We start from the raw sequence: 27,765 nt of genomic DNA on the forward strand, positions 1-27,765 counted from the left end.
CTGTACCCATGCTCCAAACAGGAGTGGCAGAATCAGAGCAAGTGGCTATGGTTATAAAGGGGAGAACAGGGCTTCTGTAGCCAGTGCCCAGCTGAGCACCCCAGTCTGCCTTTCCCTCAACTCAGAAGACCCCCATCTCAAATTCCATTTCAAGAATAATGAGGAAGAGGGGGCGCCTGGGTGGCTCAGTGGGTTAAGCCGCTGCCTTCGGCTCAGGTCATGATCTCAGGGTCCTGGGATCGAGTCCCGCGTCGGGCTCTCTGCTCAGCAGGGGACCTGCTTCCCTTCCCCTCTCTCTGCCTGCCTCTCTGCCTACTGTGATCTCTCTCTGTCAAATAAATAAATAAAATCTTAAAAAAAAAAAATAATGAGGAACAGACTAGAATCTCATTCCCCTACCCCCACTCAGGCCACACAACCCCGCAAGTACTGTGCTAATGCCATTGAGCGTTCTCCATTCTGTCACTTTGGGAGGATTTCATCTCCCATTAGTTAAATGAGAAAAAAAATACAGACCTGATGATACCTTCAAGGACAACCCAAATAAGCACTAAAGAGCGAAAAACAAGCTAATAAACGTGAGACACTTAAATATGTATGCACTTTTTAATGTTTGCATATGGGGGAGAGAGACAATTGGGGAAGCTACTTTTCTGGGTAAAACATAACATAATAAAGGGGTTGTTTTGTTGTCTTGGGGATATTTTTGCTAATTAACTAGAATAATTATCCTTTTTAGCTCTCTATTTTTAATTCCTTTCTTGATGAAAGTAAAAATATTATATTAAAAGAGAACTTATTGAAAGCCAGGCCTTGTTTTAAGCATTTCCCATATATAATTCACTTAATACAATACTGCTGTGAAATACGTAACACTGCCTCTGTTTCGCAGAGAAAACAAATATGTAGGCAACTTTCTTTTTTTTTTATTTTTTATTTTTTTTAAAGATTTTATTTATTTATTTGACAGAGAGAGATCACAAGTAGGCAGAGAGGCAGGCAGAGAGAGAGAGAGGGAAGCAGGCTCCCTGCTGAGCAGAGAGCCCGATGTGGGACTCGATCCCAGGACCCTGAGATCATGACCTGAGCCGAAGGCAGCGGCTTAACCCACTGAGCCACCCAGGCGCCCTGTAGACAACTTTCTTAATAAGACATAACTAGTAGTTATGAAAGGGAATTTGAACTCAGCAGTCCATCTTTATAGTTCAAGCTATACCATATTGTTTCAGTAGATTAATGGTATAAAAAGTCATAAAATCTTATTGTAGAAAATTTAGAAAATGTAAAGAGTATAAAAAGAATATTTGAGTCATTCATAATTTTACCACAGAGAAAGAAATTAACATTTTGATGCAATGATCATGACATAATCTCCATAAAAATGATTTAGTTTTTGTTATTTGGTTATGCCATGAGAAAAGAAGTGTGGCTAACCACTATACTTAGAGAATATATTTGGAATGGACTGACAAAGTATAAAGTATCTAATACAAAATTTATTTTGGAGGTGCCATAGATCACTTCCAAAATCTAAGCAATCATTTATTTTTCAGAAACTGATGTTAAAGTACATGCTAGTACGACTTCTAAAGGAAGGAATCCACTATATATGCTAAGATACCACAGATACAGAAAACCAACTTTGGCTTCATATATGAAACCTGAACTAGAAACCATAAGGGGAGATGTTCTGAACTGAAGGTACTGATTTCTAACCAAGTTGGTTTTCACATGATCAACATTACATAAGATGGGGGAGAAAAAAAAATTACACAAGATGAATTTTGAGTGAGAGTAAATAGGGATTTATCTTTATCTATTATATGTCTGTCCATCCGTCCGTCCATCCATCCATCCATCCATCCACCCATTTTCTTTAATGTTTGTAATTCAATCAATACTTAGAACTACCCCAATCAATACTTAGGACTACCCCAATACTTTTGGACTACCCCAAAGTAGAACCCGCGATCACAACATGAAAGCAAACTGTTTTTGGAGGCTTCATCTCTGAAAACACCAGTAGTTGGAGAACTGAGACAGGAATGGGAAGGAAGGTAGTAAAAGGTGTGTTACTGACCAGATTTCCACCGTGGGCTGAGCTAATTTTCTGGATACCTCTCAGAGATGTTATGAAACATGCTTTAGAGTTGTACCGCATAAGAGGGGAGGAAGTTGGGATTCTGTCTTCCAACTTACATTTATTATTGGATGAGGGCTGCTTCAGGAGAGAGCAACTCCCCAGCACTTCTGGTCTGTCCTATATACTGACCAAGCAAGTTCCCATGGCCACAGAAAGACTTTTAACAGTCATAAAAGCTTGCAGTGAAAGGTGTAGGCTTGCATGGTGAAGGACTGGGCGATAAGGGCATGGCAGTATCTGTCACAGCCAGGTAGTAAAAAATAAAAATCAAAATCATTAAATAGGTATAGTTTTGTTTTCTGGTTAGTCACTTTATACAATGCCCAAAGTGTCTCCATTATCTTTAAATGTTATTTGAGAAAATGACTTTTAGTGGCTTCCTAGCTTCTCTTTTTTTTTTTTCATTTTTTTATTATGTTATATTAGTCACCATACAGTACATCATTATCAATGTAGGGTCCCATGATTCACTGTTTGTGTATAACACCCAGTGCTCCATGCAATCTGTGCCCTTCTTAATACCCATCACCAGGCTCACCCATCCCATCACCCCTCCTTTCTAAAACCCTCCATTTTCCCCCCAGAGTCCATAATCTCTCATGGTTCATCTCCCACTCCAATTTCTCCCCCTTCATTTTTCCCTTCCTTCTCTTCCTTCTCCTAATGTCCTCCATGCTATTTCTTATGTTCCACAAATAAGTGAAACCATATGATAATTGACTTTCTCTGTTTGACTTATTTAACTTAGCATAATCTCCTCCAGTCTCATCCATGTTAATGCAAAAGTTGGGTATTCATCCTTTCTGATGGTTGAATAATATTCCATTGTGTATATGGACCACATCTTCTTTATCCATTTGTCTATTGAAGGGTATCTTGGCTTTTTCCACAGTTTGGCTATTGTGGATACTCTAGTCTCTCATTTTATGGGTCACAATTTATTTAACCGGTTCCCTATTTGGGGGCATATAAATTGTTTCTAATTTTGAAGAACTTAAAATGATACAACAATAAATACCTTTGTACACATTTCCTTTTCTGTATCTCTGGTTATATTTTTTAAGGATAAATTAATCAAGGGCAATCTTGTTAATTAGCTAAAGCAGTAATTAGTACTCCTTAATCTATAATAATGCTTGAAATTGACAGCAAACCTACTATTTTTAATTTTGCTGGGGGGGGCCTCAAGACATGTAAGTGACATAATAATTTATTTTTTCATTTTAAACCGTCTTGTATTCTTTATATTCAGTTGTTCTCAAATAATGGGAGATCCTTACACACTGGAAAATTTATTATTGTTTAGTCAAAGTGGGAAGTTAATCACCACATCATCAAATGAGCTAATTACTTACAAGAAGCAGGAGGTGAATGTTCTCCATAAACATCATCTCATGTAGGCTTTAGGTAAGACAGTTAGAATCCCTGGAATTTTGCACTCTACTTGTCTGAGGGAAAGTGTACCGAATTCTCCTTGTCATTCTTCAACAGTCTGGCACAATTCCTTTTCCACTAAGAAGTCCTTAATAACCACTATCAGTTACATCCACTGGTCTTTTCATAGTTTTTGCTTTTTTACTTCTTTGAAGTACTGGGTGGCGCTACTCATGCTGACTGGAAGCACATAGGACACATTCTTACCTACTGTGAAGCCTACACTTTGCTGGTTGTCTCACCTCTTCTTCTCTGCTTGGCTCTTCTTGGTTTCCTCAGTCATTCCTCTCTTCTTTCATTTGCAGGCATAGCCCAGAGGTGAGCACTGTACTCCCATTCTTGCATTTCTCTTGGTGACCTCTCTTCTTCCAGGACATCCTTTTCATTACATGAAAACAACTCTTTTGCACTTCATTCTGGCTTCACCTCTCCTTCCATGGGCTTAGCACAAACTTTCTTGACAGAAAAACACCCCAAACTCTGCATGATCAAATCCAAATCTACATTCTCTGCTTCAAAAGGTTTTCCCCATGATTCTCTTTTCATCATCTTTAGCTCCTTGTCTCTATTCAATCCCTTAGAAATTCCAGGTCTTCTAAAATCTTTCCATGAACCGCCTTTCCATCCTTGTCACTTTTCTCTACCATACTTTTTGCTCTGACTTACCATGCTTCAAACAGTCTGAACATTGTTTTCTTTAGTTTTTATTCAAGTTAGTAGAATATATGAAATCTAAAACTTTAGATTAGATTTTCTATGTGAGGTTGTCCCAATTTTTCTCCACTCAGTCTTCTCAGTCAGAGTGATGGTGATCTGCTTCACTGGGTTGGTGTAAGGATCACATAATATACATGAAGGTGGCTAGTACAGTGTTTGGCAGGCATATAGCAGACTTGCAATAAGAATTTGCAGACTTATTTATTCATCACATGGACCCATCAGAACTAACCTTTGCCATGAAAATCTTTGTTCTCATAGACCACAAACTCTCTGCTCTAACCTTTAGCTTCCATTTGACATGGATCGAGGATCCATGCGGAGTGTTAGTTGGCATTCTTCAAGTATACTTTCTATAAAAATTAAAATTCTTATCATAAAAAATAACTCTACTTCACACTTCTGTGTATAAAGGGCTAAACATTTTGAATCCAGAACCCTCCAAACTATCCAGTAAGTTTTTTTTTTAAACCAAATTAACACATACAGTAAGTGAGAGAACAGCTAAATATTTCTTGCTCATTTTGATCAGGAGTCAAAAGGAAGGTCAGAAGACAAATGTTTTATGCCCATAGTAAAAAGAATATATTGCTGAATGTAAATTCCTTCTGATATAAGCCCAAAAAATGTACATATAGTGGTATTAAGGAGTTACACACTTTGTCATATTTATCAGAAGCAGCATGTGAATATTTTGTAAATTATCTAGCATTTTCTAAATTGCCTTTATCCCACACCTGATAATCTGATAAGGAAGTTAAGTAGCTTTCTTCAGGGCGCCTGGGTGGCTCAGTGGGTTAAGCCGCTGCCTTCGGCTCAGGTCATGATTTCAGGGTCCTGGGATCAAGTCCCACATGGGGCTCTCTGCTCAGCGGGGAGCCTCTCAATCTCTCTCTCTCTCTCTCTCTCTCTCTCTCTGCCTGCCTCTCCATCTACTTGTGATCTCTGTCAAAAAATAAATAAAATCTTTAAAAAAAAAAAAAGTAGCTTTCTTCACTCTGTCATTTACGGCCTTGGCATTAGAGTCTATTGCCTTCCTTGTGTTTGCAATTAACTGAATAGTTAGAAGCTGCTGAACACTCTTTTTTTATTTCGCAGATTATGACCAAATCATTGGCATTAGCTTGTAAGGTTTTGGGAGAAAATAACCTTTTGAGTGATTTACACACTAGCCTCTTGTTAACTCAACTGCTTCTGAAACAAATGACACCAAAATAATCTCTATAGATTCTAGATGTGGTCACTTACCACTGACAGCTTCCCTAAGAAGATGATGGCACACCATTCTGAATTATCCAAATGTATGAATGAAATTGCAACTCTAGTAAAAACTAGAGCCTCTTTGGAATGGTATGGGTATCTCTTAGATGGACACTAATGGGACAAAAGTGCAAGATACTCTGTGGGATGAGTGGGCTAATCTTGATTCCTGAATAGTAGACACTACGTGCTATACAGATGTAGTAAGCTGAGTGCCAAAAGCTTTCTTGCTTTCTTCTAGAAGAGTGGTTTTTATAGTGCTTACAGGAGACCTAGGGTTCTAAGGACATACTGGAGGTGCTGCAGCAGGGGAGGGGGCGATGTGTGTGGCAGGGAGAGGGTGAAGGAAGACCAGCTCTATGCTTGAAGCCACTTTCCTCACTGGCTTCAGCTTTCTTGGGGACTCCCATCTGTTCTAGATACAGAGCTTCTGAGAAAGGTAGTGGTTAGAAGATAAGTATCTGCTACTGAAAAACTAATACAGAGTTTCTTAGAAAGGAAGTGGTTGGAAGACAAGTGTCTGCTACTGAAAAAATAATGGTGGATTATCTTTGTCTCAGAACCCAAGTAAAAATATTTCAAAGAAGTGGGCCCCTGTCTTCATAGATGGCAATAAACATTTTTATCCAATTTCTTCAGCTGCCTTTTATTGGGCTGGTAACACATCTTGGGAAGAAAATTAAGCCCAATACCAGAAACTGTGTGCTTGGAATGTATTTTCAAATATACACTTAGCCAAGGATTGCATGAAATTAAATATATTACCCTGCTCTCCACCAAAAACAAAAACAAAACAAAACAGGCACTGTTTTCCTGTCTAAACAGGTCTCTTGATTACTATCTTCCAGTGTGAGAGACAGAGAGACCTGTGCTCAACGTCTAGTGACTTGCTGATCTTTAAATGTTAATGGATTGACCTTTGACTCATCTGCTGCTACCAATCATTTGGGAGAAAATCACTGAAGAAGGCAATGCAGACTTTACGATTTCACGAATAATGTTACCAAGCATCCTACCCTTGCTGTCCAGCCATGGACATTTCTTATCTCCTATGCTAGATCCCAGCCATTGGTAGTTCTTTTCTTCTATCCTAGATCCCACATATGGATCAGTGAGTGTGCATTGGCTTGGTCATTCTCCAATAAGCCAAGGAGCACATCCAGAACTTCAGAAGTATCAAGGACTTCTTCCCCCATCCCCATTTGCCTCATTTCTACTCACACAGGGAGCTTTTATTACCAAATTACCAGGGAATCTATGCTTAATATTTCTGAGCTTTGTACTGTCTTATTAGTTTAGAGAGTATCTACTTGAACAAAGGTGTTTGCAGCTTTTGTTGAGTTCTACTCTTAAAAATCGTTCAGTATATTGGTATAAATGCTACTTCCCATGATTTATTGGCTATGAGCTGAGGCACTTTTGTTTTAGACTAGGGAAGTTTCACTAAATCAGTATAATAAGGACATGTTCCATGACACGCAGATCCTCTGAGATGCTCAGTGAGAGAAGGTGTCTGTGGTCAAACATATTTGGGAAACGTTGTATTTCTCTTGGTGATTCAAAATGTGCATTAGAAAAGCAGAGTTCTAAGAAGTATTTCTTAAATTTATTTGATCATATCATTTTTAAATTATCCCTCACCCTTTCTCTCCCTCCCTCCTTCTCTTCTTTATTAAACATTAAATATCAAGGGCTCATGGGAAAGATATCGGAAAACATTGTACTTTCCTATTTAAGAAAAGTTTTCAGGGGACAATTTCTACCTTTTTCTTTAATTCCAGAGCCAGCACCATGTCTGACACAAAATGATTACTCAATAAAAGTTAAACTGCAGTGAACAAGACAGTAGATTAAGGAGATGCCAAACATCGTGCTGAAAGTTGTTTTAAAAAATAATACCAGGGGACACCTGGGTGGGTCAGTCGGTTAAGCATCTGACTTTGGCTCAGTTCATGATTTTAGGACACTGGGATCAAGTCCTGTATTGGGCTCTTTGCTCAGTGGGGAGTCTGCTTCTCCCTCTGCCTGTCACTCCCCCTGCTTATGCTCTCTCTCTCTGACAAATAAATAAAAATCTTAAAAAAGAAAAATACTAGGTAGGGGCATCTGGGTGGCTCAGTTGGTTGATGGTCAGACTCTTGATTTTGGCTCAGGTCATGATCTCAGGGTGGTGAGATCAAGCCCAGCATCGGGCTCTGCCTTGGGTATGGAGCTTGCTTAAGATTCTCCCATTCTCTTTCCGTCTGTCCCTCCCCTTCTTCAAAAATAAGAAAGAAGGAAGTGCCCTCTCTGTGAGCATGAACAGCCATTCCCTACCTGAATGGATAGGCAAATGCTATGTCAATGCTGAGGTTACTTTCCGTCTTGTTGACACAGTCCACACTCAGCCGCAGGCCTCCGGAATAGCCACCGCATGTTGCAAATGCAAAGATTGCAAAAAGCTGTGGAGAACAAAGAAACAAAAGAAAAGAGTTATTAGAATCACACTAATCTAGTGAAGTATGTCATAGGAGTTCAGTGTCTGGGTTGAGAGAGGTTACAGTTCTTCTAAAATATGGCATCATATATGGTTCAGGCAGGAAGATGAAAGCCAGGAGGATGATGGGAACTGCAGAGGCGGTGTCTGAAAAAAATAATCTGGCAAGCTGGGGTAACTGTGCTTGGAGAAAAACTGAACGCGATATAAAATATCCATGTTTGTGTAAAGAGCTGTCATGCCTCAGAAGGTAGAGATAGGATCTCACATTAAAACAAGGGGAAAGTCATATACTGAGGGATTAATGACGGAGGTCTCCAGGTAGGAAGAATTTGAGGTGTCTCTTTGCTTTCTTCCTTTGGTTTTATCTGTATTTTCTGCAATTAACATTTTTTATCTTTTGGAGTAATATAGTTTTTGCTTTTGTTTTTTTTTTTGTTTGTTTGTTTTTTAATGGCATAGTCAGAATTTGAGAGCTAAAGGGCTGGGGAAGAGTAGATGAGTATCTAAAGGGTACTATTTCAGAGCATCTGATTTTATTACAGGTCAGCCTCAAAGCCTCCCTTATTGTTACCTCTCTGTATTAGTTGCTCTTTGTCAAATATTAAAAGGGTTGACTGGTTACCAACTAATGTGATAGTCTATCCCGGTATAGAACATGGGTCTGTGGGAATTAGGTACTGAACGTTAGGAGCAAGAAATCAGGGAAGGCTCCAAGAAAGAAGATACATCTGGGAGACCAAGGATGGCCCAAGATGGGAAGCAAATGCTAAACTTTGTCTGCTTAGTTTGTCTAAATTCAAAAGTATTTCCTGCTCATTTCCAAAGAAAGTCAATCAAGTGCACTTAACACTAACCCATGTTGCAATACTCCCACTTATTTTATTTTCATTTTGGAATTCAGCTTCTCAAGGTAGTTTGGGGTCCCATTAGGAACACTAGCTCATTTTGTACAGTTAAGCAGAATTATTGTGCAAGGGTTAAGTATACGGGCTCTGGAATGTGACCTTGGGAAGGTTCCTTAATTTCCCCATGCCTTGGTTTCCTCATCAGTAAAAACAGCACTGATAATAACTCTTCTGGGTCATTTTGCTATTCATGATATAAAGCAGAGAGTGGCTGTGGGCAAGAAGGCTGCTGGAACTGGCAATGTTACTGCGTCTAGTCAGAAAGCACAGAAGGGGGCGTCTGGGTGGCTCAGTGGGTTAAGCCTCTGCCTTTGGCTCAGGTCATGATCTCAGGGTCCTGGGATCGAGTCCCGCATTGGGCTCTCTGCTCAGCGGGGAGCCTGCTTGCCCCTCTCTCTCTGGCTGCCTTTCTGCCTACTTGTGATATCTCTCTCTCTCTCTCTCTCTCTCTCTACCAAATAAATAAGTAAAATCTTTTAAAAAAGAAAAGAAAAGAAAGAAAGCACAGAAGGCCAAAGGAGTATTATACATAACACCTGCCATCTCAGTTTTACTCGGTAGTGAAGACTTTCAGAGCTGTTGGCCTCAAATGACCATCTTACTGAAATAGGAAAAAGGTGGTTAATGATAAAACCTTCACGGGGAAAGGAATATTTGGGGACCTCTTTTTCTTTTTTTTCTGTGTGAGGCAGTTTTAAGTTTTTAGTTTTTAAAATCAGTATTTTAAAAATGGAAACAACTTGACCAAAAAACATAGTAGATATAGTAAGAGAAAACTGTGTTTATATGGGTTAACGTGTACAAAGCACTTAGAACAGATCCTGGCAGAGGACAGGACTCAATAAACATTAACAAATGCTATTACTCCAAATGGATGTGGAAGGCTCCGCGGTAAGATGTTCCAAGCCATAAAATAGGAAATTCAGACTTACTCTCTAGCTAAACTGACATGACCAACAGTCCCAGTGAACCAGAATCCAAGCGCTCCAGAAAAACTGATCTGTTTTGCTTTGCTTTGCTTCCTAATTTGCCTCATCAATAGCATTTGAGGAGGCGTTCAGAAGCTACTCCAAGCCACTCCACCATCTGGGGCTGATACACACAGAACACCAAGGCTGAAGAGAACCAGGATTTTTATCCCTGTGGTGTGCATCTGCTCACTTCTCATGACCAAATGCTCTCTTTCCGTCAGCTCGTAGTATTGGTAGGAATAAAGAGGAAGTGAGTTTAAGTGCTCAGTGCTTAAATCTAAGCTGCATTATAGAATACAGGATGTTTCGGCGCTTCGTGCCATGTCAGAATCCTGCCTTTGGAAAGACTTCTTCCAGAAGAAAGAGTGGGGTAATGGAGCCCCAACTCTGTGGTATGGCTATGGAGACAGCCCTTCCCCCATTCAGGCGTCCACCTGAAGGACAGGAATGTCCTCTGTGTCTTTTTGAGTCACTGAGGGAATTCAATAAGATGAATACATATTTATGTGCAGCCCCTCTCAGTTCATGCAGAGATGATGTGGTAGTTACACATGGAAACTTCCATGGACAGGAGTCCTAAGTGTGTAACCAGCACTTGTACATGGCAAGGTCAGAAGGTGTTGTCTATTCTTGCCATTATTAAGTGCCGACTATGGGCCAGGTATTGGGCCTAGCACTTAACATATGTGTCATTACTTTCTCTTAACGGCACCAGTGTGTGTGTGTGTGTGCACGTGTGTGTGTGTGTGTGCACGTGTGTGTGTGAAGCTTAGCATTCCCAGATTAAAGATGTAGCAGAATAGGATAATGGCTCTAAGCAGGTGCATTTAAAAAAATTACTTGAAACATGAAAATGTAGCAAGTTAGAGTTGAAGGGACATAAAGATAAGCCCTGTTAATTTCAGTGCTTAATAGTTACAAGGGAACTACCCTTGGCTTTTCATCTTACATGAAAGTGCTTTATATACAGTAAGGTATTATTAATACTACCATGTAATGAACGTAAGATGGAATGATAAGTATGTATTTAACTATTCAAAATGTTAGATGCATAGAAGGAAGGTGTCAGACTATTAAAGCCGCACACGCTACTAGTTTTTCTTCTAACTTCTATCGAGCTCTGAAAACACAAGATGTTGTACTTCAGTTAAATAAGATACCTACGGGCTTTCCGGTTAACTTTCTCCCTTCCCCCAGTCTTTACTGATTAAAGGGAAATCACACTGTGTGACCGATATCAAATTCACATGGGTTGGGTGAGGATTAAACAGATAATGTCTGTACAACACTCGGAGAGTCAGATCCTGCTGAGTGAATAACGTATTACAGGCATGGTTGATTCCATATTTGGGAGAGTAAATCAACTCCTTCAGACTGTATCAGCCAGGGGCCTAGTTCTGTAATTGGAATACATCAAGACAGAGTGGGGAGAGGGGACTGGAAGCTCTTTGGTGGGTCAAAATTCCCTTAGTGTTGAAGAGGAATGTACAGTGAGAGGGAACTCAGAAAGGCTCTCACAGTTTCCCTCCCAGAAGTCTGCCCAGCCACTCCTGCCTAGGTGGTGGGGACAGAGCAGTTGTGGGAGTCAGGCAGAACCCGAGTTTTGGTCCAATTCTCAACTGTCTGACACTGAGCAGGTTATTTAACTTCTCCAAACATCAGTTCCTACATCTCCTAAATCAGGACTAATTCACTGGTTCATTCAGCAGATGTTTAATGGTGCCCTTACTCGGTTCCAGCCGTGGGGGAACAGGAAGATAAAAAAGAGAAAACACATCAAACCCCTCACGGGGGGGTGGGAGGTTGGGGTACCAGGTGATGGGTATTATAGAGGGCACAGCTTGCATGGAGCACTGGGTGTGGTGAAAAAATAATGAATACTGTTTTTCTGAAAATAAATAAATTGGAAAAAAAATTAAAAAAAAAAATAAAGGTGCATTTCTTGTTACTATCAAAAAAAAAAAGAGAAAACACAAAGACAAAGAGGCCGCTGCTCACTGTGCAGCTCAATTCTGGATAGCGGAGAGTCAGAAAGAACGCAATTCCAAATCGTGTTATGTGTTTTCAGGGGGAGGCTCTTCTTCTTCTTTTTTTTTTTTTTTTAAATATTTTATTTATTTATTTGACACAGAGAGATCACAGGTAAGCAGGGAGGCTGGCAGAGAGAGAGGGAAGCAGGCTCCCTGCTGAGCAGAGAGCCCGATGTGGGACTCGATCCCAGGACCCTGAGATCATGACCTGAGCTGAAGGCAGCGGCTTAACCCACTGAGCCACCCAGGCGCCCAGAGGGAGGCTCTTCTAGACAGGGAGGTACACCTGAGGAAAGTCACATGTAAGCTAAGACCTTGAGGATGAAGCTGTGCGGAGAGGAGGGAAGTGCTCTGGGAAGAGGGAACAGCTCAAGTGAAACCCCAAGGGAGGAAAGACTTGCCAGGGGAAGGTCAGTGTGGCAACCGGATCGTGAAAGAGGCTGAGAAGAATAGTGTTTACCTCACAGAGTTTGGCGTGCTTTAGCCGGGAGAACCTATGTAAAGCGTCAAGTTCACAGCTCTCAGCAAACATTAAAGCGTCTCCTCCTCCTTCTTCCTCTGCTACTATTACTACTACTACCACACTACTGAAGAATCCAAGAACTCCAGAGGAAAGTTCACTTGTCCCTACCCGGCTAGAGTAGAGTTGGAGCTAGTCCTGTCTCTGGACTCCCTGAGCCAGCATTCTTCTAATTAGCTCTACAAGAGCAGGGAGAATAATTCCCACAAACCTGGGTGGGAGGTAACTGTCAAATGTTCCAGTCCTCTTTGCCCAGAAATGCACCATGATGCTGTAGTGGCCTGAGGCTCTCCATGTTTCTCTTCAGTGTCTCACAGGCACGTACAGGCAAGCTCACTAGTCAAGCAGAATGAATGTTTTGTGCTCAATTTGTTCTCCCTCCCTTTTCCCTTCCTTCCTTCCTTCCTTCCTTCCTTCCTTCCTTCCTTCCTTCTATCCTCCCTCCCTCCCTCTTCCTTTCTTCCATCCTTCCCTCCTTCCCTCCTTCCACTCTTGATTGGATGGAGGATTTTAGAAGAAGGTTCTTGGAAGACATTGTAAAGAGATAGAAGCTTCCTTAGCTTCACAACCATTCCTCTGAGAGGCCGTTAAAATGAACAAGAGGAAGGTCTGTGTGTCTTACAAATCCTTGACTCTGCAAGGCAAATGCTGGGAGAAAGAGGAGCTATGTGGCCAAGATGGAATGAAAACTGGAGGCGGGTCCTGTGTCTGAAGAGAGAGAAGAGCCTGAAGGGACTGACCATGTGAGGTATAAGGAAGCAATGAGAGAGGGACTAGGGAGAAACACCTCCACTGGGTCTGCAGGGACGACAAGCAATTTGATGAGAGATGGGAAGACAGGGAATCTGTGTGTGTGCACATGCACGCAGAAGTCATTTTTTCCACATCATGGGCTCTGTGTGTACATCCTCAGCACTGTGTTCCTTCTGGTAATGCAATCTACTCACCTTTGTAGATACTAGGGTCATAACCTTGAGGTAAAAGTCCATTTACCCAACCGAGTGAAATTATAAAATCCTTATGCGGCTATCTTTCCTCAAGCTTCCAAATCTCAAACAAAGCAGACACCTCACCCTCCAGCACATTCTGAGATAATCAATGATCATAGCCACTGTCCCGATCATTCACTTCCCTTGAATTCAAGAGACAGAAATAAATCTCCTGCGATGAACTCTCATTTCACTACTGTCTTGGGTGATCTACAGCTCTGTTCCTAACAACAAAAAATTATTCTCTAAATGGACACAATTAACCAGCAGAGATTTCCTTTGCATGCAGACTGATTAGAAATATATTCTGGTGAAAGAGACAGAAGCATTCCTTTGCATTTTCTGGCTTCATAAGCATCCATAAACCAAAACCAGCCATAGCAGGCACATCTTTGCACACTTAATGATACCAAAGGTTTTTCCCTGGAAAGACGGTAAGCAGCTTCCTCCTCAGAACTAATTAAACCACACAAGGAATATCAATGAAAGATGCTATTAATCGTTCTGGTTAATTTGTGAGGCATAGTGGAAAGCAATAGGTTAGAGGAGGACAGGAAATCAGGTTGATTAATGGCTCTCACAGGGACCTGTGGTCTGCAGGAAAGTTAGGGAGGGGACATTTTCCATGGCCTGATGCACAACCTCAGGCATGAAGGCTACGTTGGAAGAAAGAAAGTGAGAATAAGGAGACTCGTATGACAGAGATTGGAAAATTGAAACCAGGTACTCATCATACTCACGATGCCACTGAGCTGTGCACTGACAACCAGAACTCCAGGAATGCTACTGATTTCTAGCATTTGACTTGCCAGTTTCCATGATGTGACTACTCCTGCCATGGCCAACTCCAAGCTACCCTCTTAGTACCAGCAAACGTGATTAGAAGGAGAACTGCACCATCAGCTGGGCACCAGCACACTGTGGCTCCCGAGGGACCTTCCTGGACTCTCCCTAGGAGCAAGAGCTTTGGATTTATTTCATGGACTCATCCCTCATATCCCATATTTCCTGTTATTTCATACCACTCACCTTGGGCTTATCGCATTGATTCTCTTCTCCTCCACTGGCTACGACTATTCATTCTTTCATCACTCGATCACTTATTCACAGAGTTATTGTAGCAGAAGCTCCTGATGCCTTGTCTCTAGCGCCTCAGCTGAGCCTCACCTGCAGCCTCAGGGAGCCAGTCTGGTCCATGCACAGACCCAAGGCTCCGCCCTCCAACCCCTGAGCCTCTTTGCTGAGGGCCCCCTTGGGCAGCAGGAAGGCGTCTGGCCTGTGACTGCGGCATGGTGGAAGTCCCCTGGACTTAATTATCTGCCGGCTTCCAACCAATTTGGGATAGAAATGAGTGGACAAAACCCCAGTGTTCCTGCCCCTCTATTGGGGGAAACTCTGAGGCATGTTTAGTACAGTTTCTCAGAGGCTGCCCTTTGAGATGGAGCCCCCGTAGTCTACAGCAACGTCTCTCTCTGGTCATTCATATCTGTCATGGGCCTTCCTCCTTTCCCTGTCTCAACTCCCTCCTCATCATCGTGCCTCTTGGTATCACCTTCCAGGTAAACTTCTTGAGTCAAAATTCTTGTCCCAGGATCTGTTTCGGGGGCTGTCACTGAAACAGTTATCGAACCCTGACCAAGGGCCCATTACTGTTCAGGCACTGTAACGTGCCCTAGGATTACACTAATAAAAGGAATTGTTCCTCTTGGCACACCTTATCTCATGCCTCTCAGCTTCCAGCTTTTCACACCCTCATCCCCCCAGCCCTCTAAATAAGCTGAGCTCCTTTATAAATAGGAGGTCTTCTTTGACCATATTCTCCAGAGCAGGCTTCCTGACCCTCAGTCCACTCCAACCCCGGCCCCATTATTCCCTGTCTTTGTTTTTACAGAGACAGATGTCTTATAATCTGTCTTTGTTGGCATTATTTATTCATCTGTTTATGTTTTGTTTGACCACGTCCCCGAGGAAAGGTAACATACTTATCTTTGTCAACTGCTGGATCTCTACCACCTTGTACAATGCTTGGCATGAAGCAGGCATTCCCTAAATACTTGTCGACTAAATAAGTAAATATAATTCCCACCTCCACCTCTAGTGGACCTGCTGTGTATTCGGGGATACAGACAAGTGAATGAAAAGGCACCGCGATAGTGTTTTATTGTGTCATTGGAGCATGTTAGAGGAAAATACGGCACCTATGGTATGTCCTTGCAGAGGAGTGGAGGAGAAATGAGGAATAGCTATCTGGAGAAGTGGACAGCTAAGGAGGAATCAGGAAACCTGCCAGATTTATCCAGGTAAGAGGGAGAAGAAGAGTATTCTAGGCAGAGATAGCAGCAAGTCAAAGACTCTCAAGTGGGCAAGTGAGGAACACTCGGGCTGTGCAGTTGGCACGAGGGCAGATGCTGCAAGGTGGGAAAAAGGGATGGAGGAGGGCAGGGCTGTTTCAGGTTTGGTCTAGCAGGGATCCCAAAACTACGACTCCTGGGCGGTTTCCAGCCACATCCAACTCCGTCTATTCGTGTATGTATGTATGCAGCTGCTTTGATGACAGAACGGAATACTGATAACAAAGACCCTGCTCCACAACGCCAAACATATTAACGAACCACCCCTTCTGGAAATAGCCTGTCCCTGGGAAGAAGTTTCCCCCAAAACCTGAAAAACCCCAGTTTTAGGAGGGGATTAGGATTTCAGCAGGGGAGAGGCATTTCAGACCGGCCATGGTGGTTGCCATGGAGAGTGTGGAGTGAGAGAAGGAGCGACAGGGCTCTGGAAGACCAGCAAGTGTCTTACTTCTCTAGGGTCTAAACCCCCTGTGCCAACAGGACCATGCCCCAGTCATGTTTATATCTATCCCCTGCTGCGCCAGAACCTCCTTCACGGCTCCTTCATTTTGCCAAGGAGTGAATGGCCAAGAGAAGACGAGAGGGTGTAGTGCACAGAAAAGCCTATTCGGGCACTGAAAACAATAACAAACATTATGCTGACAACAGTAACAATAAAACAATTATATGTGGTTCTCTGTGCCAGTCTCTTCAGTAAGTACATTATTTACATTAGCTTGTTTCATCCTCTCAACAGCCCCGGGAAGTAGAGACACAATCCCTCATTTAATAGCTGATAAAACCCAAGGCCATACACAGTTTTTTTGATGTGTGAAGTCATCATGGTTTGAACTCAGACCTGCCTTTCTCTGAAGTTTATCTTCCTTCTTCTCAACTTTCCCAGGGCTGTGACTGGGGTCTCTCTTGGCTAGCACATGCTATGGGAAGACTAACACAGAAATGCCAGTTACGGGGCATGGGAAGCTGTTCTCATCACATCAATGCTCAGAAAGCCAAATGAGGACTAACGAAAGCATCCACAGGACAAAGTCCTCATCATCCAAATGGATGCCCGTGTAGCTCAGGCATGTTGCTTCAGCAACACAGACCTTCACGCTAGTATCACAGGTCACCAGGGGAGGGGAGATAGAGTCTGGCATGACAGGAACACTTAGCTTGTTGTGAGTAGGTCATGTCAATTACACTGCACAAGTCCCCCCCATCAGCCACAGCAGGGCTGACAGCTTGCTCACTTCCACATATCTGTCATTCAACAGTTTACAGGTTAAAGGGACCTGATTCCCTCTCCTCCACTCCTTTCTGATGAATCCCTCTTGTCCCTTCTCCTTTTATGATTTGTCTTGGGCTGATAAGCCATTTGTCCCAAGAACCCCCCCAAGAGCATTTCTGGGAACACAGTTGTTTCCAGGAGCTGATTGTCTCAATAGCAGCCCTGGAAAAGTGAAGTTGACTGCCAAGTTAGCTTCTGGTGCAGAACGAGTTTTTTATTAACTGTGGCGTCCCTCACACCCCACTGGCCACCCAGGAGGCCCCCAGCAGACTGATGAACACCTTTAAAACCTAATGTTCTATTTCTACTCATCATTGTCTAATTCTTTCTTTTAGTGTGTCTTCTCTTGCTGATAATTGGTTTTTTCCAAGGAAATTGACCAAGTGTGTTCTTCACTATCAGTTTATGGTTACTGCAATATTCTGACCCAGAAAGCTTCTGTGAATAACCCTGTAAAACCTCAGACGGAACCTTTATGTAGGGATAAACTGCTAGTTGTCCCTGAAAGACAATATAATTGTATCTTATAGGGAGGCCCTGAAAGCTACCGTCAAAAAGCTTTCCCATGTAGAGCTGTATGTTTCCTCCTGTCATTGTACATAACTATCTGTGTTCTTAACCAGCAACAGTATCTTCCACACTGCATCCTATTTCATGCTACCTGTCAAATACTGGATATTGTGCCCTTCTACCTACTTTGTGATTTGTGTGAAATCCTCCCAGGCAAAAGCAGCCTCACAGAACTGGTACTTCATACCATTGCCTGAAGAATTCTGAGCTACAGAAAAAGAGCTCCAAATTACTTACAAAGCAGAAGATGCTTCTGCTTTCCTGGTCTTAAATGTGCAGCTCAGAGACTGGATCAATGAATAAAAATATTTGGTCACAGGTAACAGAACACTTGACCTATAGTGGTTTAAAGAAAAAAGGTTTACTTTTCATACATATTGAGAAGTCCAGAATTGATGACGTCTATATACACATCTCTTTGGTTCTTATGGTCTTGACCTCATAGTCACAAAATGGCTGCTGTGTCCATGGACATGCCAGCTGCATGGTCATTTCCCTTGTCCTAGACAGTACCTAGGAAGTCCTGTGCCTGATATAATAGGTACACAGAATAGGTTTAATTTAACACCTACCCATAGTTGAAATGTCAATTTCTGCTTGAATTTTATTTACTTTAAATCTTTGAAGTAAAATGCATGGTTGAAATAGTAAAAATAAATTGGAAACAATCTTCACGCTTATAAAAATATAGACTAATCAAATAAATTCTGAGATATTCAGCCAATGGAATATTATGCAATAGTGTAAAAGAATGAATAGCAGTATAGAAAGTTGTTCATCTTTTTGCAAAGAAAAAGAAAAGCAAATTGCCAAGTATACTATACATGTATATATTAAATAGATTTGTAAAGGTCTAGAAAGGAAACACTAAAGTATCACCAGTTGTTACCACTGAGAATTGGACTTTGGAGGCAGAAATTGTTTTTCTTTTCTTTTCTTTTTTAAATTTTATTTATTTATTTACTTGAGATAGAGGGAGAGTGAGTGAGAGAGAGTGAGAGGGCATAAGCAGGGGGAGTGGCAGAGGAAGAGGAAGAGGCAGACTCTCCACTGAGCAGGGAGCCTGCTGCGGGGCTTGATCACAGGACCCTGGGATCATGACCTGAGCCAAAGGCAGATGCTTAACTGACTGAGACAGAAATTCAGTTTTTCATTATTTTTATATTGTTTCTTTTCTTTTTTAAAGATTTTTTTTATTTGAGAGAGATAGAGTGTGAACGCGAACAAGTTGGGGGGAGAGTGGCAGAGGAAGAGGGAGGAGGAGAGGAAGAGAATCTCAGATTTCCCACTGAGCACGGAGCCCAACATGGCGCTCATGCCATGACCTGAGCTGAAATCAAAAGTCCATTGCTTAACTGGCTGAGCCACCCAGGTGCCCCTCATTGTTGTTGTATTGTTTCAATTTCTGCCAATAAGCATGTATAACTTTTGTAACTAAAAAAAGATTTTATTAAAATTGCAAATTTAGACAACCTCTGAGTAACCTGAGCAAAGTAATTTGAGCCTGTCATTAGATGGTGGTGCTGTTTTTAACTTTCATTTGGAAGAAAAAAATATAAAATCAAAAAAGCCCCACTCCCTTCTGGAATTGTCTTCAATAATACCTTCAAATTATTTACATTTTCAGAGGATGTAAATGGAATAATATTTTTGACCTGCTTAGTTATTAAAATATTTTGGCAAAGTCACTCTCTAGATCAAGGTAAAAATATTTCAAAATACGCCATGTGAACATAGGGCCCAAGTATACTTCCATCATCAGTTGAGTTAAAAAGTGCAACTTATCTTTCATCAGATTCAGTGACGGCAATTATTTTTAAAGGAATCAACTCTAATTCTCTCATATCTGTCATAATGGAATAATGAGAAAAAATAAAAATGCAGCAGAGCCTCTCACCCAGAACTGACACCATTTCTCTGACACCTGATGAGAGTCTTTTGAATTAATTTCTTGCTTATTGTAGTGTTTTTGAACTTGACATTTTTCTGTGATAGGGACTTCCTGAACTTTCTTACCTATCATAACCGTCTCTACAGCATTGAAGAAAATCACTGATGATAGATATCTTAACCACATACTTCTGCTTGACAAGAAAATTAAAGCAAGATATGCCCAGGGAACACAACTATCATTTTGTAGTCTGATAACATGTTTTGAATATGTTGGCGTGAGCTATCCTTTGCCAGAAGCCATACTTTCATGATAATATAGAATGACTAGATTTTTTTCTTAAACGGAAGATAAGTCACAACCTGTAAACCCCATTTTTTAAAAAGAGTCTGCTTTGATACTATATTCAGAAAATAAAAGTCAAGTTGGGATTCTATCCCAGTTGAATTCAGTATATTTGACATCTCTTCTTTAAAATTTAAACATTTCGTGACCTAGAGTTGTATTTATATCCTTAAAGCAAATTAGAATATCAGATTATTTTGGAAAAAAAAAAACTGATCCATAACGAATTGGCTACACTCAATTAATTCTTTTTACTAGACTGCATGGCTCCTTACAAAAGAAGTTTCTCTCATTCCTTCTCCTTTATTTTTGTATTTTTTTCTGGCTCTTGGCTATTTTTTTAAATGTCTCTTTTTTTAACTTTATTTTTTCAGTGTTCCAAGATTTATTGTTTATGGATCACACCCGGTGCTCCATGCATAGGTAATCTCCTTAATACCCACCACCAGGCTTACCCAACCTCCCACCCATTCCTCTCCTTAAAAAAAAAAAAAAAGAAAAAAAATGTGTTGTAAATTCGGCTTCTCCTTGATGAAAGACAAGCACAGAATCCCATGAAAAGAGCAGCAATTGATTTTTTTTTTTGCTTATTTTTGTATTTTTTTGGTGCTTTGTGGCTATATTAAATAAAACCTAGGACTTACCATATAAACAGGCATCATATTTGAGCACATGATTTCATGAGCTCAGAATTACTCTTAGAACTGTTGTCAGAAGAATTCTGAAACATGCAAATAATTGTGTATAGAGATTTAAACGCCTTCCCCATGTTCTACGTCCTTTGAACACCTCACTGGCCAGTTGCATCTCTAAACTATTCACACTTTGAAACATTCATACAGTTGTTGAACATTCTGATTTTTTGGCCATTTGATTTCTGGGTCAAAACCTCTCAAACATGAAGCATGGTCATCAAATCAACTGTGTTGTAAGAGACAACTTGCCACAATGTATTATTTTGATTACACAATGGAGAAAAAGAACAAACCTTAAACAGGCAGGTAAAAGGCAGCATATTATTCATATTGAAAAATACTCAAAATAGTAGAGTAGAAGTTCTATAGGAGTAGTTTGAAGTAGATTCTAAAGTAATATTTTCTGATTATAATTCAAATCATGATAAGAACACAGATGTTTTTACTTAGTGAGACTCTGTGACCTGCAGTGTGCTGGGTGCTTTAGAGACATTGTTATCTCTGAAATCTCATCACTCTGGGAGGTAGATGCCATCATCATCCCCATTTCAGTTAGGTAAACTAAGGCTTTGAGGGGTTAAGGGATTTGTCCAAGGCCACTCAGATAGGGAATGACAGTTTGAATCCATACTAAAAGAAACAACCAAAATTAAAAATCTAATTGGTCACCGTTATAGGATATTAGTGAACAAATCCATTATTTTAAAAACTAGTAACTGAAAGGGAAGAATCAGTCATCTATCTTACCTTTTCTTTATGAGTGCTATTTGTAAGTGACGAAGCAGTAGACGAGAGGAAATTTCCCATTTATAAAACTATTCCCCTAATAATGAAGAAGGAATGATAGAATTGGAATATCACCATTTTGCAATTTATTATGGACTGGATGTTTGCGTCCCACCCAAGTTCGTACGCTGAAGCCTGAATTTCCAGAGTGGCTGTATTTGAAGATGTCAACTCTAAGGAAGTAATTAAGGTTAAGTCCTAAGGGTAGGGCCCTGATCCAGCAGGACTAGTATCCTTGTAGGAGGAAACACCAAAGCTTCCTGCTTCTCTGTCTTTTTCCCTGCAGACACACTCACCAGGGAAAGGCTATGGGAACACACTGTAAGTAAGAAGGTAAACTCCTACAAGCCAAAAGAGGAGGCCTCAGAATGAAATCTATCTTGCCAGCACCTTGACTTTGGGCTTGTCAGCCTCCAGAACCGTCAGAAATAAATTTCTGTTACTTATGCCACCCAGGTTCTGGTGCTTTGCTCTGGCAGTCTGAGTTCAGATATGACCCTTCATGAATGAATAAATGTAAGCACAAATGACTGATAACACAAAAAGAGACACAATCAGATATTATGTGCCTTAGTCTAATAGAAGAAGACCTCACCAACTGTGACAAATTCTTGGCAAGAGGAAATCAATCAATCAATCAATCACTCACTCATTCATACTCTGAATTTCAGCAAGCCTCTATTCCTAAGTGCCAATTTACAAAACAATATAGAAGGGACAGGAACATGTAAAATGACACCACGGGGACTAAACCAGTAAAATCCAGACCCTGAGAAACTCTCCAAACCTTGTTTGTTCAAGAACAACAACAAACAACAAAAATGGACAGCATGCATGACAGAAAGATTGGAGGGGGAGGCTGAGAGAGAGGAACTTATAGATTAAAAAGGTTTTAAGAGATATATCAATCCAATGATGGATTTAAAAAACATTCAGATTTAAGGAAACCATAAAAAATCATGAAATTAAATGAGACTTTTGGGAATTTGTAGATATTTAATGATATTGATTTACTGCTAATTTTTAAAATGTGAGATACAGTATTGTGGTGCTTTTGTATTCAACTACTTTGAGAGATACATACCAATTTATTTATGAGAATACTGATAGGATGCCTGGGAAAAAGGTATAACAAGAGGAGCATAAAAAGGAACAACCCTGGCTATAAGTTGATTATTGTTGGAGGTAAGTGATGAGTAAATAGAGGCTCATTAAATTATTCCCTGTTTTTTTGTCTGAAAATTTCCATTATTCGAAGTTTTTAACAACTGAGATCAGATTATAAATGAACCTAGATGTGAATGTACATATATAGACAAAATTCAATCATTTTTTAATTTAATATATGTAAACAGTTTTCATGTTTTCTTTTTCAAAGATATTTTCAAATCCTCAGTTTACTCTTTGGGAAGTTGCTAAAGGCTATAAGCTTCCTTCATATCTCCTTCCTTCTCATCACTAATGTATTTAAAAATTATCACACAGATGCTGTAGATTCAAAGATGCTTTGAGATTCTCTATTAGGACACATTCAGCTATCCAAGAACTTCAGACTAAGACTCAACTGTCCTGAAAGAGAAGAACAACTTATCAGAACTACAATATCTTTTCAAAGATATTCAAAAACAATCTTAATCAAAATTCCTGAGAAAAATGCTTTTTACAGCGAGCAAGTCTCACTCTGTTCTATTATTATAATACTGCAGGACTTAGAAGAAAATATATTCTATTTTTTAACAAAATTTTCTTTCTTAATAATCTTTTATTGATTGTTCTAAGAGCCCATTTAGTTCTGCCTCATTATGAAAGAGCAGCTTTTTCTCATTATGTTTTAATGAGATGAAAGATCACCGTAGCCTAAAGGACTATACGTGCCATGTAAAGGACATCATTTCCTAGGCAATAAGACAAAAATCCCCACCATCATTCAATAACGTCTTTCTGTTGATTAAATTCAAGAGGTAATAAAATATATCAAATTACTTAATATTTAATATATTGGCTTTCGTTTCTGAGTACTAACATTGTTGAGTGGAGTTCATATAGACCAAACTGCTAAGCAGAGACATAAATATTACCCCATCCACTTCAGCACTGCAAAAGGGACTGCAGATTGGAGCCGTCCAGTGATTTCATAACTAAAAGAGAAGTGACCTTTCCTAAAAAATGTAGTTTCTGGCTCCCCGATTATATTTAGAGCACCTTCTAACACATTGAGCAAGGTTAAAATGCTATCAGAGAGTTGTATTTGTTCATGGGAATTAAGTCATGCAAAAACACAGTGCCATAATTCTAAAAGGTGGGAATTGCATGAGCTGGAGAATCGTGTAAGTTCTTTGATGAATGTGAATAAGGATCAACATGACAGAATTGTCATCAGGGTAGCTGCGATGCGTAGCTCATAGCAGGTATTTAATATTAATTTGTTGAGCAGATGAAAATACATCCCAGGGTTGTATTTTGAGGTTCTCCCTCCAAACAGGGAAGAATCCACAAGTTTATTTCCAAGTATTTGGGAGGGTGGGTGATTCAAAGTGATTCAAGTAAGAGTCTAAAAGGAGGTAAGCAGAACTAGAAGTTAGAAGGAAAGGTATCCACATGAAATTTGAAATCATGTAAGGGAAAAAGGCAGAAACAATATGATAAAAGTAGATAAGTAAGAGTTACAATATTTGAATGGCAACATTCCGGGAAGTGACATCATCTTGGAAGTTGGAATAAGATGGACTTTGTTTTGGGGGATATTTGATAGTGGTCATCTAGGAAAGTCCTGCTGGGTTGATATGGGGACTATCTGTGGGCTACTGTTTTACCTCAGTTTACTCTTTGGGAAGTTGCTGAAGGCTATAAGCTTCCTTCATAGAAAAATTCTCATCACTAATGTATTTAAAAATTATCACACAGATGCTGTAGATTCAAAGATGCTTTGAGACTCTCTATTAGGACACATTCAGCTATCCAAGAACTTCAGACTAAGATTCAACTGTCCTGAAAGAGAAGAACAACTTATCAGAACTACAGCCGGTGGTAGACCATTTATGCCTCCTACTAGGACATGTGTCTCATACGTATTCCTCAGTTACTTTTCAGGCCACCACTATCTCTAAGGCACTTTCCAGTCTACCCCTACCCCTCCAACTTATATTTCTCATCCCACTCCTTCCAGTTGTCTTCAGTACTTAATCATAAATCAGTTCCTTTAGAATTATGTCCCCATCTAATTCCTTTTTTGTTATTTCCATGTTTACTGGAAATCTGTCAAACGTGAAATCCAGGATCTGGATTTTTAAGCCAGATCTGGCTCTTCTTACAAGGGGGCTAACCTGAATGGAAATCACTTCACTGAAAGGGTAAACTATAAAATGCCCCCCAGCAAAATAGAAAGCCAGTGACTTTATCTTGTTCCCTCAATAGTAGAAGTGACAGAATCCTTCTGGGAAATCTACTGGCACAAGGGAGATCTCAATCACTGCATGTGGCATTGAGTCCATTTCCAATGGAATAAACTGTTCTCTTATGGAATGTGATTAATGGTGGCCATGGTGGCTAGAGTTGTGTCTGCAGAGCAGAGGAGCCCGACAAGAATAGTGAGCTGGACCTGTGCTCATTTCTCTGATGGCCGATTTCCCCTTATAGGAAACCAAACACATGGCCTAGAGACTAATTTGAGACAATCGGAAACTTACAGTGTTTTGACTTCCTTAGCAGAGATTGGTTGAAAAAACATATTTTAATAGATGTACACTGAAGTATGCAAAGGATAATTTTCCAGTCGAATGTTTTCATCTCTTCCCAATAATAATAGATGTGAGAGGATATCATCATTTGAGAGAGATAAGTCTCAGCTCATTTTATATCAATGCACAATTTAGGAAAGGCATCTTCTATGACCTCTGTTATCAACAACTCTAGGAAGCCGGTCCCCTATGATCTGGGAATAAAGTGTAATGCAGTAACCTAAATTAAAGGTTAATGAGTATAAATTCACATCATGGAATTCAAGGTTTTATTTGATATATGGTTCTTCCCAGAAGAGTCTATTAGCTAATGCAACTTTATCAGAGGTATGTGAACTATCTCCTTAAAGTTAAAAAAAAAAAGATCATCTTCTATATGTAAATATTTATTAACTGCTTACTGAGTGCCAGGTGTGTCAATGCTGGTGATAGATAAATAGATACAGATAGATAGATGATGGATAGTTAGATAGATAGATAGACTGATGCCATTCTCTTGGAGCTTAAACTATGGTGGGAACAATAAGCAATTAATGAGTAAACAAATACAAAATTGTGATAAAGGAGATAAAAGTACAAGCCAGTACAGTGATAGATGATAACAGTGGGGCCTTCTTAGATAAGGTAGATAGGAAAGTCTTCTTTAAGGAGGCAACACTCAGCCCCAAAAGACTGAAAAGGAGCTAGTGCAGGGAACAGCTAGAGATGGATAAAGGGACAATCCCAGGCTGAAGATTCTGAGAAAGGCAACAACTTGGCCTGTTTGAAGAAATGAAAAGAAGCTCTTGTGGCTGCAATGGGCAAGGAGAGGCATGGCAGAAGTTGAAGCTTGAGACAGGACCAGGCAAGTCCTCATAAGGAGTCCAGATTTACTCCATGAAATCTGTTTGTTACTTATTTATGAATCACATCACAGTAATTATTAGTAATAAAACATTCATAATCAAAAGAAGAATTAATCCATGCCAGACCTGAGTAAAGTGCTTTATAGGCATTATCTGAAATGATCATCCTGACAGGGCTGCAAGACAGATGCTACCCTGGTTCTACACTGGGGCAACTGAGAATCCTAACATGGTAACTTCTCTAAATCATACAGTGAGTAAGTGGTAAAGCCGAGTTGAACCCTAGTCTGTCTGACTTGAAATCTCAGCCAAATCTGGAGACATCCTCTTTTTCTTGAATCTCATCCATGCCTTAAAGCATTTGAAGACAAGCAGAACCTGCCTTTGGATTAGAACTTAGAGGAACCTGAGCTCCTTTTGATCTCATTCAGACTTACTATTGTACTTGGCAGATGCTGAAATGAAATCTGAAATCCTTACAGAGCCAGGGGTCTCGGGGGAAAGGGTTAGAAGCTGTGTTTTGACACAAGTCCAGAAAAAGGCCAGAGCAAAGATGTAAGAAGCCAACAGACTTGCTCAAGTGAAAGGAGGAAGCTGTTACATTTATTTGGCTTTTATTGGTTGATATGTTTCTGTGCCTTGGAAAGGACTGATACACAAATGCCAGAGGGAAGTGGAAAGAGCTGGTAATATAGAGATTGCTTCATAGGAAGTAGGTCTCCTTAATGGTTATGATTATTTTGTTGTTCTCATTTCTAAATGCTGCAAGTCCAGTGAAGCACCGGGAATGAAACAACAAATCCACTGTGACATTAGGATACTCGACTTAATGAGCATATAAAGGCTGTATTCCTTTTAGGGTGACTCCTTGAACCCATGGGAATAGCCTCATTTGAGATAGACTAAACCCATGATACCTTTTTTCTGTCCCATGATTAGAGTCAAAACCCTGAAAGCCATCTTGAATTATTCTTTCTCTCATCTCATTCAGTCACCTCACTTTGCTGGTTCTGTATTCTTAATAATAGCCATAGCTGTGTCCCCTTCTCTACTGACCTGCTACTAACTTTGCCAGGCCACCACCATCTCTTGCCCAGGGTAATGGGGAAGTGTCCCAACAGCTATACCTGCTTCTAGCCTTGTTGCAGGACATCCAGGTTCTGTTCTGCTGCAAGAGTGATCTTCCCAGAATGCAAGTTTTACTGTGGGGCCCCATTTCCCCCACCTACCACCATTCAGTGACTCTCCACTGCCTACCACATAAAGTAACTAAAGTAACTTCCTTAGAACAGCATGCAAGACATGCCTTTAGGTCTTTGCCATTTCTCATTGTCTTCAGTGAACAAGGAATTACTTAAAACTGCACTCCCCCACCAAAAAAAATCTTGGTTATTCTTTGTCTATAAGCTCTATCTATGCTGCTGTCTTTCCTAGAGGGCCTTCCCCATCTTTGTCTTTTAGACTCAATCAAGTGTCCTTCCTTCATAGAGCCATTCTTATTCTTCCTTCACAAACCCATTCTTATATAACTTCATAACTTTGTGGTAGACAGAATAATGACCCTCCCCACAAAGATGCTCATGTACTAATCTCCCACCATATGATTATCTTACATGGTAAAAGGAATTTTACAGATGCAATTAAATCAAAGACCCTGAGATGATGTTATCCTGGATAACCCTACTGGGTATTTACCCTAAAGAAACAAATGTAGTGATCCAAAGGGGGCACCTGCACCCAAATGTTTATAGCAGCCATGTCCACAATAGACAAACTAGGGAAAGAACATAGATATCCATCAACAATGAATGGATAAAGAAGATGTGG

The 27,765-nt window shown here is 40.3% G+C and overlaps 1 protein-coding gene across 1 annotated transcript in view; it reads right to left on the minus strand.

Moving 5' to 3' along the window:
* Positions 1-27,765, minus strand: part of SYNPR (synaptoporin) — a 156,098-nt gene that overhangs the window by 110,562 nt on the left and 17,771 nt on the right. The window contains exon 2 of the mRNA XM_044253241.1: positions 7,871-7,995. Within this exon, the coding sequence (XP_044109176.1) occupies positions 7,871-7,995 (125 nt within the window). The remainder of the gene's footprint in view (positions 1-7,870; positions 7,996-27,765) is intronic.

Source organism: Neovison vison, chromosome 6 (genome assembly GCF_020171115.1).
Source record: "Neovison vison isolate M4711 chromosome 6, ASM_NN_V1, whole genome shotgun sequence".
Classification (NCBI taxonomy): Eukaryota; Metazoa; Chordata; class Mammalia; order Carnivora; family Mustelidae; genus Neogale; species Neogale vison.